Genomic DNA, 22119 nt, shown 5'->3' on the forward strand with positions numbered 1-22119 from the left:
GGGTGATAGACACTGGGGAGGGTATGTGCTATGGTGAGCGCTGTGAATTGTGCAAGACTGTTGAATCACAGATCTGTACCTCTGATGCAAATAATACATTATATGTTAAAAAAAAAAAGACAAAGATGAAGAAGATAGCAGGAAGGGAAGAATGAAAGGGGGGAAATCAGAGGGGGAGACGAACCATGAGAGACTATGGACTCTGAGAAACAACCTGAGGATTCTAGAGGGAAGGGGGGTGGGAGGATGGGTTAGCCTGGTGATGGGTATTAAAGAGGGCACATACTGCACGGAGCACTGGGTGTTATGCACAAACAATGAATCACGGAACACTACATCAAAAACTAATGATGTAATGTATGGTGATTAACATAACAATAAAAAATTTTAAAAAATCAAAAGCATATGTTCACACAAAAACGTGTACACAAATGTTCATAGCAGCATTATTCATAATAGCCACGAAGTGGAAACAACCCAAATATCCATCAACTGATGAAGCGATCAATAAAATGTGGTACATCTGCACAATGGAACATTATTCAGTCATAAAAAGGAATGAGGTACTGATACAGACTACAACATGGATGGAACTGTGAAAACATTATGCTAAGTGAAAGAAGCCAGACTGAAAAGGTACTTATTCTATGATTCTATTTATATGAAATACTCAGAATAGGCAAATCATTAGAGACAGAAAGTTGATTAGAGGTTGCTAAAGACTAGGGTGAGAGAGAAATAGGGAGTGACTGCTAATGGTTATGGAATTTCTTTTTGGGTAATGAATTTTCTAGAATTAGATAGTGGTGATCAATACACAACTTTCAAAATATACTAAAAACCACTGAATCATAGGCTTTTAGAGGGTGAAATTCATTGTACATGAATATCTCAATAAAGCTAGTATTCAAAAGTAACAAAACAAAAAAACACGACTTGAGTTTTTTTGGTGGCCTAAACTGAGTGAGGTTGTATATAATCTTTAATATCCATATTAAATGAATATGCATTTATTTGCTGCAGAAATCTGTGTTTAATTATGAGTACTTCCCCAGATCCTGCCAGGGGTGTTATATAATGTACAATACACAGAGATTAGTACCTTTCTAAAATCTTAAATTTTCTGAATCTCAGAACACATGGTGCCCAAGGTTTTGAATAAGAAATTATGGGCTTGTATAATAAAAAAACTGATTTAGGATATGTAGTGAATATCAGAAAAGAAAATTTTGAGCTTGACAGATAATACTAAAGTTCTCTAATGCATAAGGCATCACTTGGAGGAAATAAAAGAATCTAACACATAGGATAATCATGAGGATTAAATAAGTTAATTAATATAAAGTCCTTAGAACAGTCACTGACAAATAGTAAGCACTTTTTAAACATCAGTATTGCTATTATTCTTATTGAAGTGGGAGTTTGGTTCCAATGACAACTCTTCTGGGTCTAATCCTTTCCAGTGGACCAGGTGTTAAGAGATGTTTATGGTTCCATAAAACCAGTATTATCTTCTACTGTAAACTTTGGCTTCCCACGTCAGGAGAAGGGGGGGCAGGACAGGCCTCCTGAGGCACAGCACAGAATGGTAATAGGGAAAAATATCACAGACTGGCATAATGAAGGGTAGAATTCAATGGAGTTGGTTACCTCTGTGGCTTTGAATGGACCCAAAAAGTCATCTTCCAGATTTTGATAGGAACAGATTATACAAGCACAGCAAGAAGAGAATTAGACAGGGAATTCCACTAGATTGCCCCTCCTGTGGGCCACTGTTGGTTGTGCACACTTAGCACCTCTGGTTTGTATAATGTAGATGTCCTATAGGGTTGTGGTTCAATGGTGTAGGAAATTGCAGGAGAGCCCTCATTGCATAGAATTGTGGGTTCTAGTAAAAGACTATATTAAAGTATTGTTTGCAAATTCTGCAATGGTGAGGTAGGTGGGCCAGCAATGTTACCTAGAGGAGATATGGTAGTGGAAATTTTCTTCCAGAATTTTGTTGATATAATCTGTTTGGCAAATTGGTCTTTAGGTGATTGGCAATGGACGTATGAACATACACAAAGGAATCTGACATGATTGTTGGAGTCATAATAAGTCTGAAGGCCACAGGTAAGTTGTTAAGATATCTCTGGAGATAACTCTTTAAAAAACAGGGGAGATGACTCCATCAATCAGGAATCTGGAATATGGGCCTTTTGTTAAGGGCCATTTCTACTATCAAAATTCAGGGGCCAAATCTGAAAAACTGAACCACACATAAGAATCTGATTTACCTAAAGAAATTGTTCAATTACTTAATTAGACTAAGCTTATCAGACTCAACTAAAAGCTAGAATTATTTTTTTCCATTTCACCTAATAAGGTGGATAAGGAGTTCACAAGAAATTGCAGATTATAGAAAATAAGCTACAGTTTCTGTACACATCTGTGTAATAAAAGTAAATTTGTACTCCACCACATATGGTTTTACATATTGATCAAAATTGATCAGCATACTTGTGAAAGATTTGGAGCACATTAGATGATGACATTAATGTTTTAAAAAACAAATAGCCAATTCCATTAAAATAAAAGTACAGTTACCCACCCTTTGGTCCCACACTGACTCCACCATTGTTAATAGGACTTTGGGGCTACATTCCCCAGTCCTCCCACTCCGCCAGGCAAGCAGCTTCAGAATCCAGAGTCTAATCCAACAAGAGGTAGTTTGGGTTTCATAACTAGGACCGTCCATCTTGCTGTTCCCCCAGCATTTTGATAATACCCCAAATGCCTATTTCTTGGACTCCCTCATTAATTTGAATGAGAATAGACTTTCTGTTTACTTAAGAAAGATACCAGTCATAGCTTTTGTTTCTTTGTTTTTAATCTCCATGCATGAAGGATAAGAGGGCAATGCCCATGAGGTTCTCATTTCATTAAGAAAAAAACCAACAATGTGTGTGTATCAGTTTCCTAGGGCTATCATAACAAATCACCACTGGGTGGCTTAAAACAACAGAAATTTATTCTCTCACAGTTGTGGAAGCCAGAAGTCCGAAATCAAGGTGTCAGCAGGGTTGACACCCTTTGGAGGCTTTGAGGGAATCCATTCTATGCCTCTCTCCTAGTTTCTGGTGGCTGTAGGCAAACCTTGGCTTGTAAACACTTGTAAAAACCACTCCAATTTCTGCTTGCATCACATGACATTCTCCCCTGTGTGACTCTGTGTGTCTTCTTTTGTGTCACCTTTTTAAAAAAGATTTTATTTTTAAAGTAATCTCTACACCCAAAGTGGGGCTTGAGCCCACAACCCCAAGATCAAGAGTGACACACTCTACCAACTAATCCAGCCAGGCACCCCCTTTTCTGTTACTTTTAAGGGCAACTGTCTTTGGATTTAGGATTCATTCTAATCTAGGATGATCTCATCCTGAGATTCTTTTCTTAATTACAAATACAAAGATCTGTTTCCAAGTAAGGTCACATTCACAGGTACAGGGAGTTAAGGCTTGGACATATCTTTTGGGGAGACAAAATTCAACCTACTACAAAGCATATTTAAACCTTTTAGGAAATAGGGATGTCAGTTTAAATATTAATACCAGGGCAATAAATTATTAAGTAAGACAAACAATCAGAATTACAGACTTTTTAGATGTTAAAGGTTATTTTCACAGGCCACAGCAACAATCTCTGAAGTCAGGGTGTCTCTTAATTAGAATTAACATTTACGAGGAGTTTTATGATACAAACTAGTATCTGCTTTTCTGACTTTCTAGAAGACTAAACATTTTTCCTTATCTTACTGAGATTTCTTTTACCATAATTATGAGGGCCTGTGGTTTTTCAAGACCAAGTCTTAGAAAGCCATTAGTTAGCAGCAACAGGAAAAAATAGGTATGAGAGCTCAAAACTTACCCTATGGAGGACAAAGGAGAAAAATAGAACAGACACATTTTTCTAATCTTACACCAACAATTTCATTCCAAATGTCTCCTGACAGGCATACACCATATACAGGAAACCATTTCATGCTTCTCACTTTTGCACACTTCAGAAATTGGCATGGATACGCTCACCGTGCTGTGTCCATTCACTACCAGGAAGAAGGCTTGATTGGCGTTGAACTGTAGGAGGCTTGTAATTATTTTGATGAGTTCACTCATGTTGATGTGATCAGATGCAAGGAACTCAGTTTTATCCAGGATGGGAAACTGCTTCTCACCCTATAGTTCCTTTTTTTTCTCCCCCACCCTTGTATGGTTCTCTTATCACTGGGATTTTGGTAGGATGCTGCTCTTGGGTAACTCTGGCATCTTTTATTCTTTGTTCGAAGGTACAGCACCACTTGAAGGTCTTCTCCAAGGTCTTGGCATGGTAGGTTGAGGTGGTGTGGCAGCAGTGGTGACTCCGGCTGTGGTGACAACAACTTCTGCAAAGATCTATTACATAGCTACCACGTCCCTTCTTCTCCTGGCTCTTCCTCCTTCAAATGTCCCCCTACTCTCTTGTAACTCTTCCCCTATTAGACCCTTCCCATATGAAGGCTATAAACATGCTCAAGACTTGTTCATAAAAATAAAAGCAAAAACAGAAACAAAAACCCTCCCTTATTTCTGTATCCCCTTTTAATCACTACTAGAATCAAAGGATTGGTCAAGGGTTGGAGTTTCCTGCTTGCATTTGGCTTTTTAAAAAGTGTACAGGGGCACCTGGGTGGCTCTGTCGGTTAAGTGTCTGACACTTGATTTAGGCTCAGGTCATGATCTCTGGGTAGTGGGATCGAGCCTCCCCCCACCTTGGGCTCCATGCTCAGCACGGAGTCTGCTTGTCCCTCTCCCTCTGCTACTCCCTACCCCCTGCTTGCATGTGTGTGCCCTTTCTCCTCTCTCTCTCTCTCTCTCACAAATAAATAAATAAATAAAATCTTTAAAAAAAGTGCACAGAAATTAGGTGTAAGAGAGAGACTATGGTCTGTCCAGACTGCCTATTATAAGAGCCCTGTCTGTTCAGGGAAAGAAAATCAGACCACAAAAAAATAATCTGATTGGTAGAGAGAATATGGACATATTCAAAAATAGAAGAGGTAGATGAGGTCAAAGAGACAGTAGTAGGAGAAAAGGCTACAAGAACTAGATAGATTGAAAGAAAGGTTGTAGTCAATTAGATATGAAAGCTTAAAACTTCTTTTTTTTTAAGATTTTATTTATTTATTTGACAGAGAGAGACACTGTGAGAAAGGGAACACAAGCAGAGGGAATGGGAGAGGGGGAAGCAGGCTTCCCGCCGAGCAGGGAGCCCGATGTGGAGCTTGATCCCAGGACCCTGAGATCACGACCCGAGCCGAAGGCAGACGCTTAACGACTGAGCCACCCAGGTGCCCCAAAAGCTTAAAACTGCGAGAAAAAATTCTTGGTGAATGATCAAGGGTATGACCAAATGATCAAGGGATGACCAAAACAAATTCAATGTCTCTAGAAATGAGGAGGCCTAGGAAGACCATTAGCTAAATTGTCCACATAGACATGAATTCATGCAAAGCATGACGTAATCAAAAAGACTGTAAGCCAGTTCCTCAAATCTAGGAGTAAAGTAGAATACCCAAGGTAGAAGGTCAGTAATTGATAGCAATAAGGAGGAAGAGAAGATTCTTCAGCTGGATGATACAAACTTAAAGTGGAGGTTTTACACAAGCAGGTATGAGTAATTACTTGGCAGTGTCATTGGGGAATTAGAATAACCAGTCTAGTTCTCAGCCCTAATGTGGGTGGGGCATAGAAGAATAATTACCACCATTGAAAGGGCAGCAGGACTTGTGGTGTCCTTGAGGAAGAGCTATTAAAGAAGAAGATGTGGTCCATATATACAATGGAATATTACTCAGCCATCAGAAAAGATGAATACCCAACTTTTACATCAACATGGATGGGACTGGAGGAGATTATGTTAAGTGAAATAAGTCAAGCAGAGAAAGTCAATTATCATATGGTTTCACTTATTTGTGGAACATAAGGAATAACATGGAGGACATTAGGAGAAGGAAGGGAAAAATGGGTGGGGGGAATTGGAGGGAGAGATGAACCATGAGAGACTATGGACCTGAGAAACAAACAGGGTTTTAGAGGGGAGGGGGGAGGGGGGATTGGTTAGCCCGGTGATGGGTATTAAGGAGGGCACGTACTGCATGGAGCACTGGGTGTTATATGAAAACAATGGATCGTGGATCACTACATCAAAAACTAATGATGTATTGTATGCTGACTAACATAACATAATAAAATTTAAAAAAAGAAAAAAAAGAAGAAGGTGACTTGACGTAGGGAGAAGACCAGTTGGGAGACTGTTGCTTCATCTGGATGAGAAAGGATGATGGCCTAACCTACCCAGTAGCCGTGAGAATACAAAGAAGGAAATATGTCCTAAAGATATAAAGGACATATATTGCTTTGATAACTAATTAGGTGTGAAGAATAACTAGGAAGAATAAAGGACAACTCTCAGGATTCTGTTTTGGGCAAATGGCTATGAATGTGCTCTTTACTGAAACAGGGAGGAGCAGGTTTAAAAAAAAATAATGGGATCAGGTTTTGACCTCGTTGTCCCTCTGGAAATGCCCTATAAGCAACCAAAAATATATATTCTAGGCTCATGAAAGAGATGGGGTCTACAGAGATGGATTTGAGAACCATCATCCCTGAATGGAAGTCAAAGACAAATAAGGGAAAGAGATCACTTAGGGAGGTGTTTTGTTTTGTTTTGTTTTGTTTTGTTTTGTTTTAATGAATGAATGAACCTCTTTATATCTGTGTCTCTCTGTTAATCTTTTTCCTGTTAGTCAGTAGTCCTAATTTGTTATTTTTGTTGAACTTGTTCCCCATCTCCCTCTTGACAAACAATTATTGAATGTCTCCATTGTGCCAGCTATTGGGAATACAAAAGTAAAAAGCATTGTGCTTTCCCTGCTGTTTCTCTAACCTCTCACTACCGCTCTGAGGCTCTTGCCCCTTTTACCAGGCTCTTAATCCTGTCATTACCTTCAATTATTTATAAGACTATGAACTCTTTCTCCCATTAGACTAATCCCTAAGGGCAGAGACCCTGTGTCATTCTCTGCTGTATTCTAGACACTAAACAGTGCCTGAAACAAAGCAGACTCTCCAAAAATATTTATTAAGGTAATGAATGAAAAAGAACAAAGTTTGACATACAAGCTTGACAAAGTAAACTCTTATAAACCAATATAACAAAAAGTACAAAAGTCATTGCCATCCTGGTTAATTTATTTTTAATTTATTAATTTAATTAAAAAAGAAAAAATAGGCAAGCAGAAAATAATAGTTACTGCATCTCACACCCATTAAGATGGCTGTCAATAACAGCAATAACAACAAAAACGGGAAACACCAAGTGTGGGCAAGGATGTGGAGAAACTGGGACCCTTATGCACTGTTGCTAAAAACGGAAAATTGTGCAGCCACTGTGGAAAACAGTGTGATCTTTCCTCAAAAAATCTAAAGTAGAATTACTCTATGACCCAGCAATTCCACTTCTGGGTACAGAGCTAAAAGAATTGAAAGCTGGGACTCAAACAGATAAACAACACCCTTATTCATAGCAGTATTATTCACAATAGCCAAAAGGTGGAAGCAACCCAAGTGTCCCTCAATGGATGAATGAATAAATAAAATATGGCATATACATAAGATAAAATATAATTCAGCCTTAAACAGTAAGGAAATTCTGATGTGCATGAATAAAACTTGAGGACATGTTATGTGAAATAATCTAGTCACAAAACAAGTACAATTTGCAATGATTCCACTCACTGTACATAAGGTACCTAAAGTAGTTAAATTCACAAAGACAGAAAGTACAATCAATAGCCGTTGCCAGTGCCTGGGAGGACTGCAGTGGAATAAGGAGTTAATATTTAATGGGTACAGAGTTTCCATTTTGCAAGATGAAAAGAGTTCTGGAGATGGATGTGGTGATTGGTTGCACAACAAAGGGAAAGCACTTAATACTACTGGAGTGTACATTTTAATATGGTTAAGATGGTACATTTTATTGTATTTTACCACAATTTTTAAAGTTAATTTTAAAAAAGAGACTATGCACCGGGGCCCCTGTGTGGCTCAGTGGGTTAAGCGTCTGCCTTCGGCTCAGGTCATGATCTCAGGGTCCTGGGATCGAGCCCCACATCGGGCTTCCTGCTCAGCAGAGGGCTTGCTTCTCCCTCTCCCTCTGCTGCTCCCCCTGCTCATGCTCCCTCTCTCTCTCTCTCAAATAAATAAATAAAAATTTAGAAAAATTAAAAAAGAGACTGAGCACCAAAAAAATTAAAAAACCGATTACTTAATAACAACCCACATCAATCAAAACGCGTAGGGACCAAGAAACTCGGTCCGCCCAGCCGCAAACCTGCTGGACCGTCAGGTCCTGGGAGCCAGAAACCAAGGGCGGGGAAAGGCCAGGCCTGTGGCTCCGCGCAGGGCGAGGCTGCCCAGCGGCCGCTAGCTCAAGGAGGTCACCCGCAGACTGGGCCGCCACTGCGCAAGCGCATATGGCGGCTGCCGAGGGGCCTTTTAAACGTACCGGAAGTGACGTTTGTAACGCTGAGCCAGGTTCAGGGAAGATTCGGGTAGGTGAGCAGGGCAGGGGCTGTGGTCCTGGGCCACTATGAGCTGCACCATCGAGAAGATCCTGACAGATGCCAAGACGCTGCTGGAACGGCTGCGGGAGCACGACGCCGCCGCAGAGTCGCTAGTGGATCAGTCCGCCGCGCTGCACCGGCGAGTGGCCGCTATGCGGGAGGCGGGGACGGCGCTTCCGGACCAGGTCGGGCAGAGGGTAGGGGGCCGTGCCCGCAGGATCTGTGCACCCGAGGGGTGGAGGGCGAAGGAAGGTGGGAACTCGGCTTTAAGTTTATGCCTAGTCTCAGAGGGTGGCGGTGAGACCGTTCTGCGGGGTCGGGGTTGAGAATGCTGCCCTGGAGCCCCGATTCCTCCTCCTTCGGTTGCATCCGCGGCTGTTCTCCTGTTAACGGCGCGCTTAGTCTGTCTCTGTTTGTCCAGTATCAAGAAGATGCATCCGATATAAAGGACATGTCCAAATTCAAACCTCACATTCTGCTGTCCCAAGAGAATACACAGATTAGAGACTTGCAGCAGGAAAACAGAGGTTAGTCAGGCCTTTTGGTGTAGTTATGATTTTCTCATATCCAGTAATATTTCAAAAGTTCTTGCCAAACTAACTATTCACATCCTGTATGTATCTCCAGATTACTACTTTTACAAGAGTTATTCTGTGATGGCCCAGTAACAATAAAGTTTGTTACATTACCCTTTTTAAGGTCATCTGATTTTGTATCTGTAGGCAGCTTATCAAAGGAGTGCTTAGTAGAGTTGAATTATTGCATAGCTTATTTATGTATCCGCATATGGATATTTGCACAAGAGTGTTAATATACTCAAGGGCTTGAATTTTTTATGTTTAAACATTAATTGAAATAAACACGTTAAGATTGAAGAGGTTTTTTAAATGTTCTTGTGCAAGGTGGAAGAACTGAATTTTAGCCTCAGGGTATATATTCTTAGGCTTCATGAGTACATTATTAATGATAGCAGTATGAAGTTATTTGTATATCAGTTGACAGCTTTCACATATATCATCCCATTGTATTCTCATATCTTCATTTTGATGTAGATAAGCCCTAGGTACTTAATATTACAATGCACTTAAGAAATAGGCTCAGAGAGAGTAATGATTTGCGTAAGAGTAGTAGTAAGCTAGTAACTCACTGAAGAAATCCATGTCTTCTGATTCTACATCCCATGTTGTTTCTACCAGACTATGCTGCCTCTGCCTAGAAAGTTATTTTTCTCGTAGACCTTAACTGTTGAGTTTTATAGACTTAAACACTGATCATAACTTTGCATTCACAATATCTCATGGAGTGTCATAAAATTACAACTGTTAAAAGAGTTTTGGCTTTGGGAGCTATCTCTCAGACGTCACTGCCAAGCGATTTTATTTTTTTGATAGAGCTATGGGTTTCCTTGGAGGAACACCAGGATGCTTTGGAACTCATCATGAGCAAGTACCGGAAGCAGATGTTACAATTAATGGTTGCTAAAAAGGCCGTGGATGCTGAGCCAGTCCTGAAAGCTCACCAGTCTCACTCTGCAGTAAGAAACTTTGATGAATAAATTCTGAATGAACAGGATTAAAATCTTGAACGGGATTAAAATCTTGAATTGTTTAAAATTGATTGCTTGTTTTTGAAGTAAGCTTGTTTTCCTTTCATGTTTATCACATTCGCTGTGGATTTTGCTGTAGCTTTGCAAGAATATGAATAGAAGGGAGTAAGGGGCTACTTAGGAGCTTTTTTCTTTCAGTGGGACTAAGGTTCCTCACTCCCGCCTGCCCCAAGATCTCTTTTCAAGATGAATGGATGCTCATACAAACATAAGGCAAGGTAGTGCCGAAGGTGCTCAGTAGATACTTGGTTATTACTGTACTTTCACTAAAATATAAGCTCCTTGATTGTAAGGCGCATGGATTCTTCTCTTATCCCTAACACAGCACCTGGCACATAGCAGGCAGTCAGGCTTACTGACTGTTAAACTGAACTACATAACATCATACTATGTCGTTGGAGAGAAGTATGGTTTTTAAAAAATACATGGCATAGTTTCTACACTTTGGTTGCTTAGGTTTTAATTTGGGAGAACCAGTAATTGTGCTTAAGTTTGTAGAGTGCTTCACAGGTGTCATTGTACATTCATATATACTATATCATTTAAACCTGGATTGATAGATTGGCACCGCACTATCTGTTCCATGAAATTTATGAAAGATAAGTTTCATCTTAGATTCCTTTGAAAGCATTTTACGGACTTAACAAAAGTCTTAGGGAACAGGAATATTTTAAATATGTGACTAGCTCTCAAAGTAAATAAATAAATAGCTCTCGTCCAGAAGAGAAAAATAAACTATTTTCTGTAATCTGGAGGAAAAAACTTAAACCTTAATACGGTTTAGCTCATGTGAAAAACTTTGGAAGAGATATATCCAAAGATAGAATAAGGTACCTTGGAATATGGTAGGCTTCCTGCCAATAAAAGTATTCAGTGGGTGGTTAGACTAGAATCAGTCTTGAAAACAAATTGTGAATACCACAAATGACTTTATTATGGCTTTGCCTCTAAGGACTCAGATTATGGTGAAACTCCGTGTAACTTCTTAGCATAGATTAAATGAACTTTCTAACATCATAATGCACAAGTTCTCATGAACTTCATATCTGCAGAAAAGATAACTTTTTCACCTTTTTTTCTTAATATCTTCACAGGAAATTGAGAGTCAGATTGACAGAATCTGTGAAATGGGAGAAGTGATGAGGAAAGCAGTTCAGGTGGATGATGACCAGTTTTGTAAAATTCAGGAAAAACTAGCCCAATTAGAGGTAAGGTTGTTGCTATTGTAAGCTCACAATGTTCAAGGAGTTTTCTCAGAGTCTGGAAGGTATGCCATCACTATCCTAGGCAGTGTATTGATGTTTTCTATGTGTTCATGATTTAAAATTAAAACTCCTCCTCCAGGGGCGTCTGGGTGTCTCAGTCGGTTGAGCGTCTGACTCTTGATTTCAGCTCAGGTCATGATCCCAGGGATGTGAGATCGAGCCCCGTGTTGGGCTCCACCCTCAGCTTCTGTCTGCTTGAGATCCTCTCCCTCTTCCTCTGCCCCTCTTCCTGTTCCCTCTCTAAAAAAATAAAATAAATCTTAAAAGAAAACAACTCCTTCTCCATACCCTTTTCAGGAAAGTAAATATAATCAGCAGCAAACAATGAAAATGCCAACTATGTATTGGCTAGAAATTGAGATATTATCCTATCAAGAGGGTAGAGAGAGTGGAAGAGACAAATTACATGTGAGCTAAAATCCCTCCTCTGGGGACGCCTGAGTGGCTCAGTTGGTTAAGCATCTGCCTTTGGCTCAGGTCATGATCCCGGGGTCCTGGGATAAGAGCCCCGCATCGGCTCCCTGCTCCATGGGGAACCTGCTTCTCCCTAACCCTCTGCCTGCCGCTCCCCCTGCTGTGTGCTCTCTCTCTCTCTCTCTCTCCTCCTCGCTTTCTGACAAGTAAATCAAATCTTTAAAAAATAAAAAAATCTGGGGAGCACCCAGGTGGCTCAGTCATTGAGCATCTGCCTTCAGCTCGGGTCATGATCCCAGGGTCCTGGGATCGAGCCCCACATCAGGCTCCCTGCTCAGAGGGAGGCCTGCTTCTCCCTCTCCCACTCCCCCAGCTTGTGTTCCCTCTCTGGCTGTGTCTCTCTCTGTCAAATAAATTAAAAAATAAATAAATAAAAATAAAAAATAAAAAAAATTTTTAAATTTTAAGTAAATAAAATCCCTCCTGTCATAAAAGGAAGTCAAATAGGTAATGTCTGAAATTGATCAAGAAATAGCAGAACAGGCATATTAATAATTATTAATTATTCCTCTGTTAATTATGGAAGTAAGTACCGAAAGAAATAGATAAAAGTATCAAAAGTGGGGGCGCCTGGGTGGCTCAGATGGTTAAGCGTCTGCCTTTGGCTCGGGTCATGATCCCAGGGTCCTAGGATCGAGCCCCACATCCAGCTCCTCGCTCAGCGGGGAGCCTGCTTCTCCTTCTCCCTCTGCCTCTCCCCCTGCTCATGCTCTCTCTTTGTATCTCTGTGTCTCAAATGAATAAATTAAAAAAATCTTAAAAAAAAAAAAGTATTTTATAAAAGTGGTTGCCTTTGGGGAACAAAGCCAAGGGTCTGCCGTTTATTTTATAAACCTTATAGTCTTGATTCTTTATTTTTTTTTTATTTTTTTTTAAAGATTTTATTTATTTATTTGACAGAGAGAGACACAGAAGAGAGGGAACACAAGCAGGGGGAGTGGGAGAGGAAGAAGCAGGCCTCCAGCGGAGCAGGGAGCCCGATGTGGGGCTCGATCCCAGGACCCTGAGATCATGACCTGAGCTGAAGGCAGACGCTTAACGACTGAGCCACCCAGGCGCCCCTAGTCTTGATTCTTTAAAAGTTATTTTCATGTAATATTTTAATTGTAATAGCAGTAATTTACAAAAAAAAAAAAAGGCATAGGGGTATTAGTATGCCTAGAAAATTATTAAGAAAACACATTACAATAGATGGTTTGAATGTTGCTTATTACCAGATGCTATCATGGTGGGCCCTTTGAGAAATAACAGAAAGAAAAAGATAGGATATCCCTGCTCAGAGTCTAGTGAAAGGAATAAGACTACTACTTATATGATATGAAATGGTTTATACATGCTAGGAGAGATGCACAGTATTAAGGGAAGCACTTTATGTGGTAGACGATTTAATGACCATGGGCCCAGACTCTTGGTGAAGCCTGAGGATGCTATGGTTTACCAGAATTTCCTGCAGAGAGAATAAGGATGAAGAGTGCAAGCTGCCCTACCTGGAAATCAAAGGGAGTGACAGGGTCCCAAGTAGGAATTAGGAGTTAGTTAAAATGATAGAATGACCTTATCTACACTATCCCTGATTTACTTAGATATGGAAAGAGCCCTAAGGAAATATGGGACAAATTTTATTTATATTTTAAGTGGAAAGAACACAAGCATCAGATTGAAACCCCAGCAATACCACATCCAAGTTCTCTGAGTTTGGACAAGTTTTTGGACTTCTGTGAGCTCCAGTGTCCTTATCTTAAAGAGAACATGGATGTGGGCAATGGTATCTGCCCTACAGGTTGTTTTGAGATGATATATGTAAGACACCCAGTGGTACCTGACTTCCCCAATGAGTAGTTTCTTCCCCTTTTCCTTTCTCCAAAACATCCAGGAGAGAAGACTGAGCAGAGTCAAAATATTATTAGGAATGTAAAAGTTAGAAGAAACAGTAGTACAACTTGTGGGAACCACAAAAAGTATGACAAGCAGTGAATTCCTCAGGTGGAGGGAGGCTTTTTTTCTTTTTTGTCCTAAAACAGGGCATGTAGAAATTACTCAGGAAATGTATGTTAAATGATTAATAATTCGTGTTTTAGGAAATTCTCAGTTATTTTGTTTCCATAAAATGTTTAAAATTAAAATAATACGCTTTCTGTTCCTGGGCCAAAACAATGTATTCTGATGCAGTTTAACAGTCAAAATACATGAAATAAACAAACCTTTTTTTTTTTTTCCAGCTTGAAAATAAGGAACTTCGAGAATTATTGTCCATCAGCAGTGAGTCTCTTCAGGTCAGGAAGGAAAACTCAATGGCCACTGCTTCCCAAGCCATCAAATAACTCAACTTCTGAATGACAGCTGGAGATTGTTTATCAAGGAAGGAAGTTATTATCTTTCGAGTATTGTCCATTTAGTGTCTTGCCTCAGACTTGATTTAGTGTTGATTAAAGGTATCGGGTGGCAGTTTAGAATTCGCAGTCAAACTGGCTGTCCACAAAACGGTTTTTGGGTATGTTCGTGAAAATACACACTGAGTTTCACCATTCCTTTCTCTAAGAGACTACTTCTAATTTTCAGTTCTGGGACCTCAATTTATATAAACCGTTATCGGTTCCTTTTTGTTTCTTCACATCTCTCAAACTTAGATCCTTTTATTATAAGCCAGCAATTTTATTTTATATAGGATTATAAATTACAATTCTAAAAAATTTTTAAGAGATTAGCTTTTTAAATCTATTTGGCATAAACCTAGATTTTTTTTTCCATTTGAGAAAAGTAATACAATTCCACACAACTAGATTGGCAGATTCTCTGATTTGTACATTCACCTCCTTTGAAGTTTTAAGTCTCTCTGGTGCTAAGAGTTGGCACTTTATGACCTGGTGTCTTTATTCTTAATTTGAGAGAACCTACTGCTAGTCCCCAAGAAACATACTTGAAAATAAGTAAAAGTAGAGTCGTCATATTGTTCAAAGAATCCTGAGAAATTTGTCCTATGTGTGTACACATACACATGTACTCTTAGTTCAAATGCTGAAAGTAGCTGTTACTCTATTAGATATTAGTAGTCAATTTTTCAATATTGTCCTCCTTGGAAAACTTCAACTTGGGTGGTTTACTCAGTTGAAGAGCATATAATGGGTTTATTCACATCATAGTTTTTAGGTACTACATTCTGTTTAATTTATATATAACTTCTATTTTATAGTTAAGAACCATCACTTACTTGGATGTCTTTCATTACTAGTACTGATAGTTGGCTTTCTTTTTAGATCCATTTTTCATGAGGAAGCAAAGTTTTATCACCTAATGAGAGTTATCACATTCGTTGTGCTGTGTAGACAACAAAGCAGTGTTGAGATTCAAATGCTGAGCGGTAAACTAGCTCACTCATCAATTCACTTGCCTATCTCAGTTTAGTCACATGCCAGATTTACAAATTACTTCATGTTATACTATCAATTTAGGTTTGCCCAAAAATAATTGAAATAATGAATCCTAAACCTGTCCATATTTTCCAGTAGCACTAAGCACCATACTGCACAGGAGAGACACAGTATTAAAAAGAGTTTGTTGTTAGTGCTTTTGTGTAATGTAAAATTTCTTTTGTACTGCCATAAAGAAGTAACTCCAGTTAAAACAATAAAACCTCACTAAGATATCCTGAAAGCATCTGATCCCACTAATACTGAAAGGACTTGGCCTATAGTGGTGGTCTTTAATGATTAGGTATATGTCATTTAAGAAACTCAAATTTCTATTCGAAGTCCTGCATAGAATTTGAAAAATACTTCCACCCCCACTGTAGGCATTTTTATCTTGTTTCCCAACAGTAAGTAAAACTTAAGTCCAGCCATTTGGCTTGAGGTATATGCCCTAAGTGCCACTCTGTGTCCCACGGTTCCACTCAGGAAGCAGGTACCCCTACATGATATGTCAGCTGCCATGGCCAGTTTTCAGTAAAAATGATAAAGTCATCAAATGGCCCATTAAAGTATAACATGGTGTCTCTTTATCTACCTTATGTTCCTTTAAAGTTGTTTATAAAGTTGTTCACATCTCAGATATCAGGATAAATTTATGTTAACTTTTCCCCCTGGCAAATCAAAAGCTTGAAGTTTGAGTGAAAGAGCTCTCAGTGCCCTACAAAATGTAAATTCTGGCTGGTGTTAATACAAATACATCATTTCTAATAAAAACATTTTAAGAGTAATAGTTAATTTTACTCAGTAATGAATCTACTTATTAGGAAATACAAAGGTTTATTTTTCACATATATAGCAACCTGTCAAGTAGGGCTTTTCATAAGTATTTTGTAATTAGCATAAGGTGGTCAGCAGTATAACTCTACAAATAGCTGTTTCTAAAATGGTTTGAGATTTCCTCATGATTAAAAATCAAAATTATACAATTACAAATCATATTATAAAATTAAAACTGAGTTTGGAAGTACCTTGAAAAATGCTTAAAGATTATCCACTTTTACCTTAATAATACCTTACCTTTTACCTTGACTTATAGTAATACATTATGCATAATTTGATTCAAACATTGAAGGTCTATTTCAGTGTTCCCCAAAATGGTTTGCTGACAACTGAAATAGAAATTAGGGAATGGGATCTAGGAATTTGTATTTTAATAATTGTCCCAGATAACTTCTAAGGATACTAGTTTGAGAATGTCTAATCTATGTACCAGACACTTCATTCAGGATTATGAATAGAAAAAGGGGGGGAAAGGCCTTGACACTTTTTGAAGAAAAATTTGGTAGAGAAGACAGATATACATATAATTACAGTGCAGTGATACATCCAATATGAGGATGTATAGGATACAGAGGAGGGGCTATATGGAGGAGAAAGCTTGGTGCTTTCTAGTTATATAATCTCCATTTCAACTGTACCTCATTTTACACATACTCAGGCACAAGGAGATTATGCTATATGTCTAAACTAGAACAAAGATTCCAACCCAGAGAGACTCTTAAACATATTCTTAACCACTAAGTTAAGATGCCTTTAAACTCCAAATACTGGTTGGAGTTCAAGTGGTTCTTGATTAGCAAAATCTATTTTTAGTAATAGTGCAAAAGAAATAACCACAGCCCATATACTAGAAAATATGAATTCAATAAATGGAGTCATAACTAATGAGACATATTTGTCATCTCTTTCTAGAATAATGTAACTGAGAGCTTGTATGCATACAACTGACATGGACAGTGTTTAATTAGTGGTCTTACCTGTGTACGGAAAAGTGCAGTTCTGTCTTTCAAATCTGCCTCCTTAGTGTGTGGCTTTTCATCCTTCATGTTCTTTTGGTTACAAAAAGGTTGGCGCTGTATCAGATGTCTTGGCCATATTGAAGGCAGGAAAAAAAGGGAAACGGCCTACGCCAACTGTGTGTATACTCTTTTATGATGAAAAGCAAAGCTTTCCCAGAAATTCCAGACAGATTTCCCTGTCTTACTTGCCTACCTCTTTAAATGGTTACTTCTATTTGCAAAGGCTGGGTACATAGTTGCCTCAATCAGTATTCTATTAGCAAGGAGGAAAGAGTATTGAGAAAGCAATTAATGATGTCTGACAAGTCCTTTTACGTTGAATAGTTTTTAACAAGTGAAAGCATTAGCTGACAGTGTTGGTGTTGGGTAGCCAAGAGAATGGGCTATGGCAGACAACTGTCATTTCTTTTCTGGCTGCCCAATATCCTTATTCCTATGCTGTTTAGGGAATCCCTCATCTAATGAGGCAAAGCCTTCCTCCTAAGAAATTTGAAAGTGTCAGATAAATGTTTTCCCGGCCTCTTTTGCAGCTAAGGAAGATGCATCCACCTCAAACTTTAAAGTTAGGCAAAGAAGCAGGAAACTGTACAGAATTCTTTGAGCAAAGGCCTATAACACTGGCTACTATATGCAGTTCCACAGAGGAGCAGAAGTGGCTTTAATGACATTCAGTATCCAGTGTCGGCAAAGTCAGTGGTGTAAGCTGCAGTGTCTCTGCCACATAGTGGGATCTTCACTGAAGCAGTTATCTGAAGTGATTAGAGGCTCTCTAGCCTCTAATTCTGGTTTTCTGGCTGTCTTAGAGATCCTGAGGATTGCTTATTAGCCTTCTAATAAAATCACTTTTTGTTAAAGTTATTCTGAATTGCCTATAATTAAGAATGCTGATTGATAAAATAAGCATAGTTTTAAACACAACCATGCCAGGAGCACCTGGGTGGCTCAGTCAGCTAAGTGCCCAACTCTTGATCTCAGCTCCTGTCTTGATTTCAGGGTTGTGAGTTCAAGCCCCGTGTTGGGCTCCACGATAAGCGAGGAGCTACTTAAAAACAAAAGAAAACAACCATGCAAATATAAATTTTGCCAATACTTTATACATAGTGTTGTACTTACATTTTAATATTTGACACATAAAAGGATGTGTAACATGCAAATAGGTTATCAAACATAATCTTTTGTCACCTAAGAATTAGAACATTACCCATACTTTGCATTTATCTATTTGAATTCCTCTCCTGTCTCTCCCCACCTCCCTACTCCCTCTTTTTCATAGTTCTCTCACATGCAAAAAGACCTAAAATATGTATGTATCCCTAAAGTGACATTTTTTAGTTTTGTTCCTTTTTGAGCTTTATAAAAATGGTATTGTATGTTACACATAGTCTATGGGGATCTGATTTTTTTCACTCAACATTATGTTTCTGAGATCCTTTTGTTGTACATAGCTGTCATTTATTTCCACTGATGTACAATATTTCATTGTGTGACTATATAATTGTTAAAATACATATATAATAGTACAATTATGCATTTTTAAAATCCTTGCTAATATCTGACTAATTTTTAATTCTCCATCTACCTCATTTAGATTAGATACATTTCACAATAAGCAGTCATATTGCACATTTTTCAGCTATTTCACTTGCAGTTGTCTCAGCAACCTTCAGAGGGAATTAAGGACTATTATCTGCTAATATAATGGAAAGCAGATCATGCTTTTTCTTTTGTTACTCACAAAGAATCCTAAAGAGGAGGTAGAATCTTCAGAGCTTCTGAATGAACTACAATTCACTCAACATTTGATCTAGCCTCCTGAAAATACCGATCCTAAGATTCATTTTTTTTTCATATTTTAACATCTCTGAAATTGGGATAGGTCTTATACATATAGGGGTTTGTAATGTAGTTGATTCTAAGCAAAAGCAAAATTGGCCATGTTCCTGATGGCATGACTGGCCAAAGGTAAGCTCTTGGTATTTTGGTCAAGAAACTTTTAAGGGGCACCTGAGTGGCTCAGTTGATTAAGCATCTGCCTTCGACTCCAATCATGATCCCAGAGTCCTGGGATCGAGCCCCACATCGGGTTCCTCGCTCAGCAGGGAGCATGCTTCTCCCTTTCCCTCTGCCTGCTGCTCCCCCTGCTTGTACTCTCTCTCTCTCTCAATCTCTGGCAAATAAATATAATCTTTAAAAAAAAAAAAAACTATTTTAAGCACTATTTGAGAAGGGAATAGGGGTTTAGCTGTTGTCTGTGAACTTTCCATTCATGTGAACCTTCTTGTAAGATCAAGAGAGTGCCAGCATAAGAACCTGGAGTATGGCTGTATTCATTCTCTATTGCTATATAACAGATTACTGCAAATTTAGCACCTTAAAGCAATGCCCATTTATTCTCTTACAATTCTGTAGGTCAGAAGTCCATGCAGGGTTTAACTAGGGTCCCATCTAATGATCTCACAAGGCTGAAATCAAAGTGTCAACATAGACTAGCATCTCATCTGAGGCTCTGGGCCCTCTCCCAAGTTCACATGGTTGTTGGCAAAATTCATTTCTGTGCAGGGGTAAAACTCCTAGGACTTCAAGGCCAACAGGAGATCATCTCTCTGACCTCCCTTGTCTCCCACCTCTAGACTCCCCTCATAAAAGCTCACCTGAGGGGTGCCTAGGCGGCTCAGTCAGTTAAGCAACTGACTCAGTTTTGGCTCAGGTCATGATCTCAGGGTCCTGAGATTGAGCCTTGTGTCGGGCTCCACACTCAGCTCAGGGGCTGCTTGAGATTCTCTCCCTCCCGCTCTGACCCTCCCCTCACTCACACCCTCTCTCTCCTCTAAGAATAAATAAATAAAATCTTAAAAATAAAAAAATAAAAGCTCACCTGCTTAGGTTAGGCCCAACCAGAAGAATCTTCCTCTTGATTAACCCAACTGATCAGAGATCTTAATTACAACTGCAGTAATCTCTTTGCCATAAAGGAGATAGGAGGTATCCTGTAATATCCACAGGTCCAGCCCATGCTCAAGAGCAGGGGATTATACACAGCATGTACACTAGGTGGTGGGATTCTCAGTAGCCATTTTAGAATTCTGCCGACCACATGGCTTTTAGCAGCTTGGAATAAAATCCTGGATACAACAATGAAGCACTCCTAGGACATCCTGCATTACCAGTATTCTTGGTGGCCCAAGAATAATTCTGTGAGGAAAAACCTGCACATATATGAGCCAAAAAGAGATTCAGCAAGATCAATGTATGCTAAAATTAGTGAACTAATTTTTAGTTCATTTAAGTACATTTTAATACATTTAAGCAGAAAAAGGTATTTGCCTAGTCTCTTGTTAGTTTCCTAGAGTTACCATAACATTACTACAAATGGATGGCTTAAAACAACAGAAATTTATTCTCACAGTTCTGATGGCTAGAAGTGTGAAATTAAGGTGTTGACAAGATTGGTTCTTTCTGGAGGCTCAAAGGGAGAATGTGTTCCCTCTTTTCTAGCTTCTACCAATTCTTGTATTCCTTGGCTTCTAGATATAGTACTGCAATTTCTGCCTCGTCTTATAATGTTCTCCCGATATGTCTGTGTCTGTGTCCAAATTCCCCTCTTCTAAGAAAACCAGTCATTGGATTAGTGTTTACTGTAATTCAGTATGATTTCATCTTAATTTGATTACATCTGCAAAGACCCTATTCCCAAAAAGGCCACATTCTGAGCTTCTGAGTAGACATGAATTTTGAGAGGACAATTCAATTAAGTATAGTCCCAAAGTTTCTCCCCCCCACCCCAAACATTTAGTAATTATAAAGGAAAAATAACAACTTTACTTATGAATAATCCTGGCAGACTCCACTTTAACCAACTGATTAAGGCAAACATCACTAATAATACATTTCAACATCTTATGACCCTTGGTATGATGCAGTGAGAAGGGTACATAATCTAAATAATGTTTCAAGGGAAAGATCAGATAAAAACAAGCAGAGGGATGTTTACAAAATAACTGACCAATGTTGTTCCAAAGTGTTCAGGTCATGAAAGATAAGGAACTATCATAGAACGGAGGAGAGTAAGGAGACATAACAACTAAATGCAGGGTGGGATCCTGGATTTGATTCTGGAAAAGAAAATGGATATTAGGGAAAAAACTGACAAAACCTGAATTAATTTTGTAGTTTAGTTAATGTTGTGTCAAGGTTAATTTCCTTGTTTTGAAAATTGTTCTATGGTTAGGTAAACTTAACATAATGGGAAACTGGGTGAAGAGTTTATGAGAACTTTCTATACAATTTTTCTAATTCTTTTGTAAGTCTAAAATTATCTCAACAGGGACACCTGGGTGGCTCAGTTGGTTAAGCGTCTGCCTTTGGCTCAGGTCATGATCCCAGGGTCCTGGGATGGAAGCCCTGCATTGGGCTCCCTGCTCTGCAGGGAGCCTGCTTCTCCCTCTGTCTGCTGCTCCCCCTGCTTGTGTGCATGTGCTCTCTCTCTCTCTGACAAATAAATAAAATAAAATATTTAAAAAATAAAATAATCTCAACAAATACATATTCTCCTGATTACTAATGAGGCTGAGCGTAATTTCAAATGCTTATTTGCCTATACAATTTTTTATTTTTTTTAATTTTATTTCTTTTAAACTTTTTTTTTTTAAAAGATTTTATTTATTTGAAAGAGAGACCATGAGCAGGGAGTAGGGGCAGAGCGAGAGGGAGAAGCAGACTCCTTGCTGAGCAGGGAGCCCAATACAGGGCTCAATCCCAGAACTCCAAGACCATGACCTGAGCCGAAGGCAGATGCCTAACCAGTGAGCCACCCAGGTGCCCCTATACAGTTTTTTTTAATGTAGACATTCAAGTCATTCCCCCATTT

General features: G+C 38.9%; 1 protein-coding gene and 1 pseudogene across 3 annotated transcripts; one reads left to right on the forward strand and one right to left on the reverse strand.

Annotated features, from left to right (window-relative positions):
* Positions 1 to 3883: 3883 nt before the first annotated feature.
* Positions 3884 to 7019, reverse strand: LOC116641554 (annotated as a pseudogene).
* A 1553-nt stretch (positions 7020 to 8572) lies between these two features.
* On the forward strand, positions 8573 to 16188 carry SIKE1 (suppressor of IKBKE 1). 3 transcript variants are annotated; one of them, XM_032420875.1, is made up of 5 exons: positions 8574 to 8838; positions 9063 to 9168; positions 10033 to 10175; positions 11342 to 11455; positions 14206 to 16188. In XM_032420875.1, the coding sequence occupies exons 1-5, from the start codon at positions 8668 to 8670 to the stop codon at positions 14305 to 14307; spliced, it is 636 nt and encodes a 211-aa protein (XP_032276766.1). In that variant the 5' UTR covers positions 8574 to 8667; the 3' UTR covers positions 14308 to 16188. The 3 variants fall into 3 exon arrangements, with proteins under 3 accessions (XP_032276783.1, XP_032276766.1, XP_032276775.1); XM_032420884.1 differs by having other exon boundaries at positions 8575 to 8826; XM_032420892.1 differs by lacking the exon at positions 9063 to 9168 and having other exon boundaries at positions 8573 to 8893.
* Positions 16189 to 22119: the final 5931 nt, after the last annotated feature.

Source organism: Phoca vitulina, unplaced genomic scaffold, assembly GCF_004348235.1.
Source record: "Phoca vitulina isolate PV1807 unplaced genomic scaffold, GSC_HSeal_1.0 scaffold2, whole genome shotgun sequence".
Classification (NCBI taxonomy): Eukaryota; Metazoa; Chordata; class Mammalia; order Carnivora; family Phocidae; genus Phoca; species Phoca vitulina.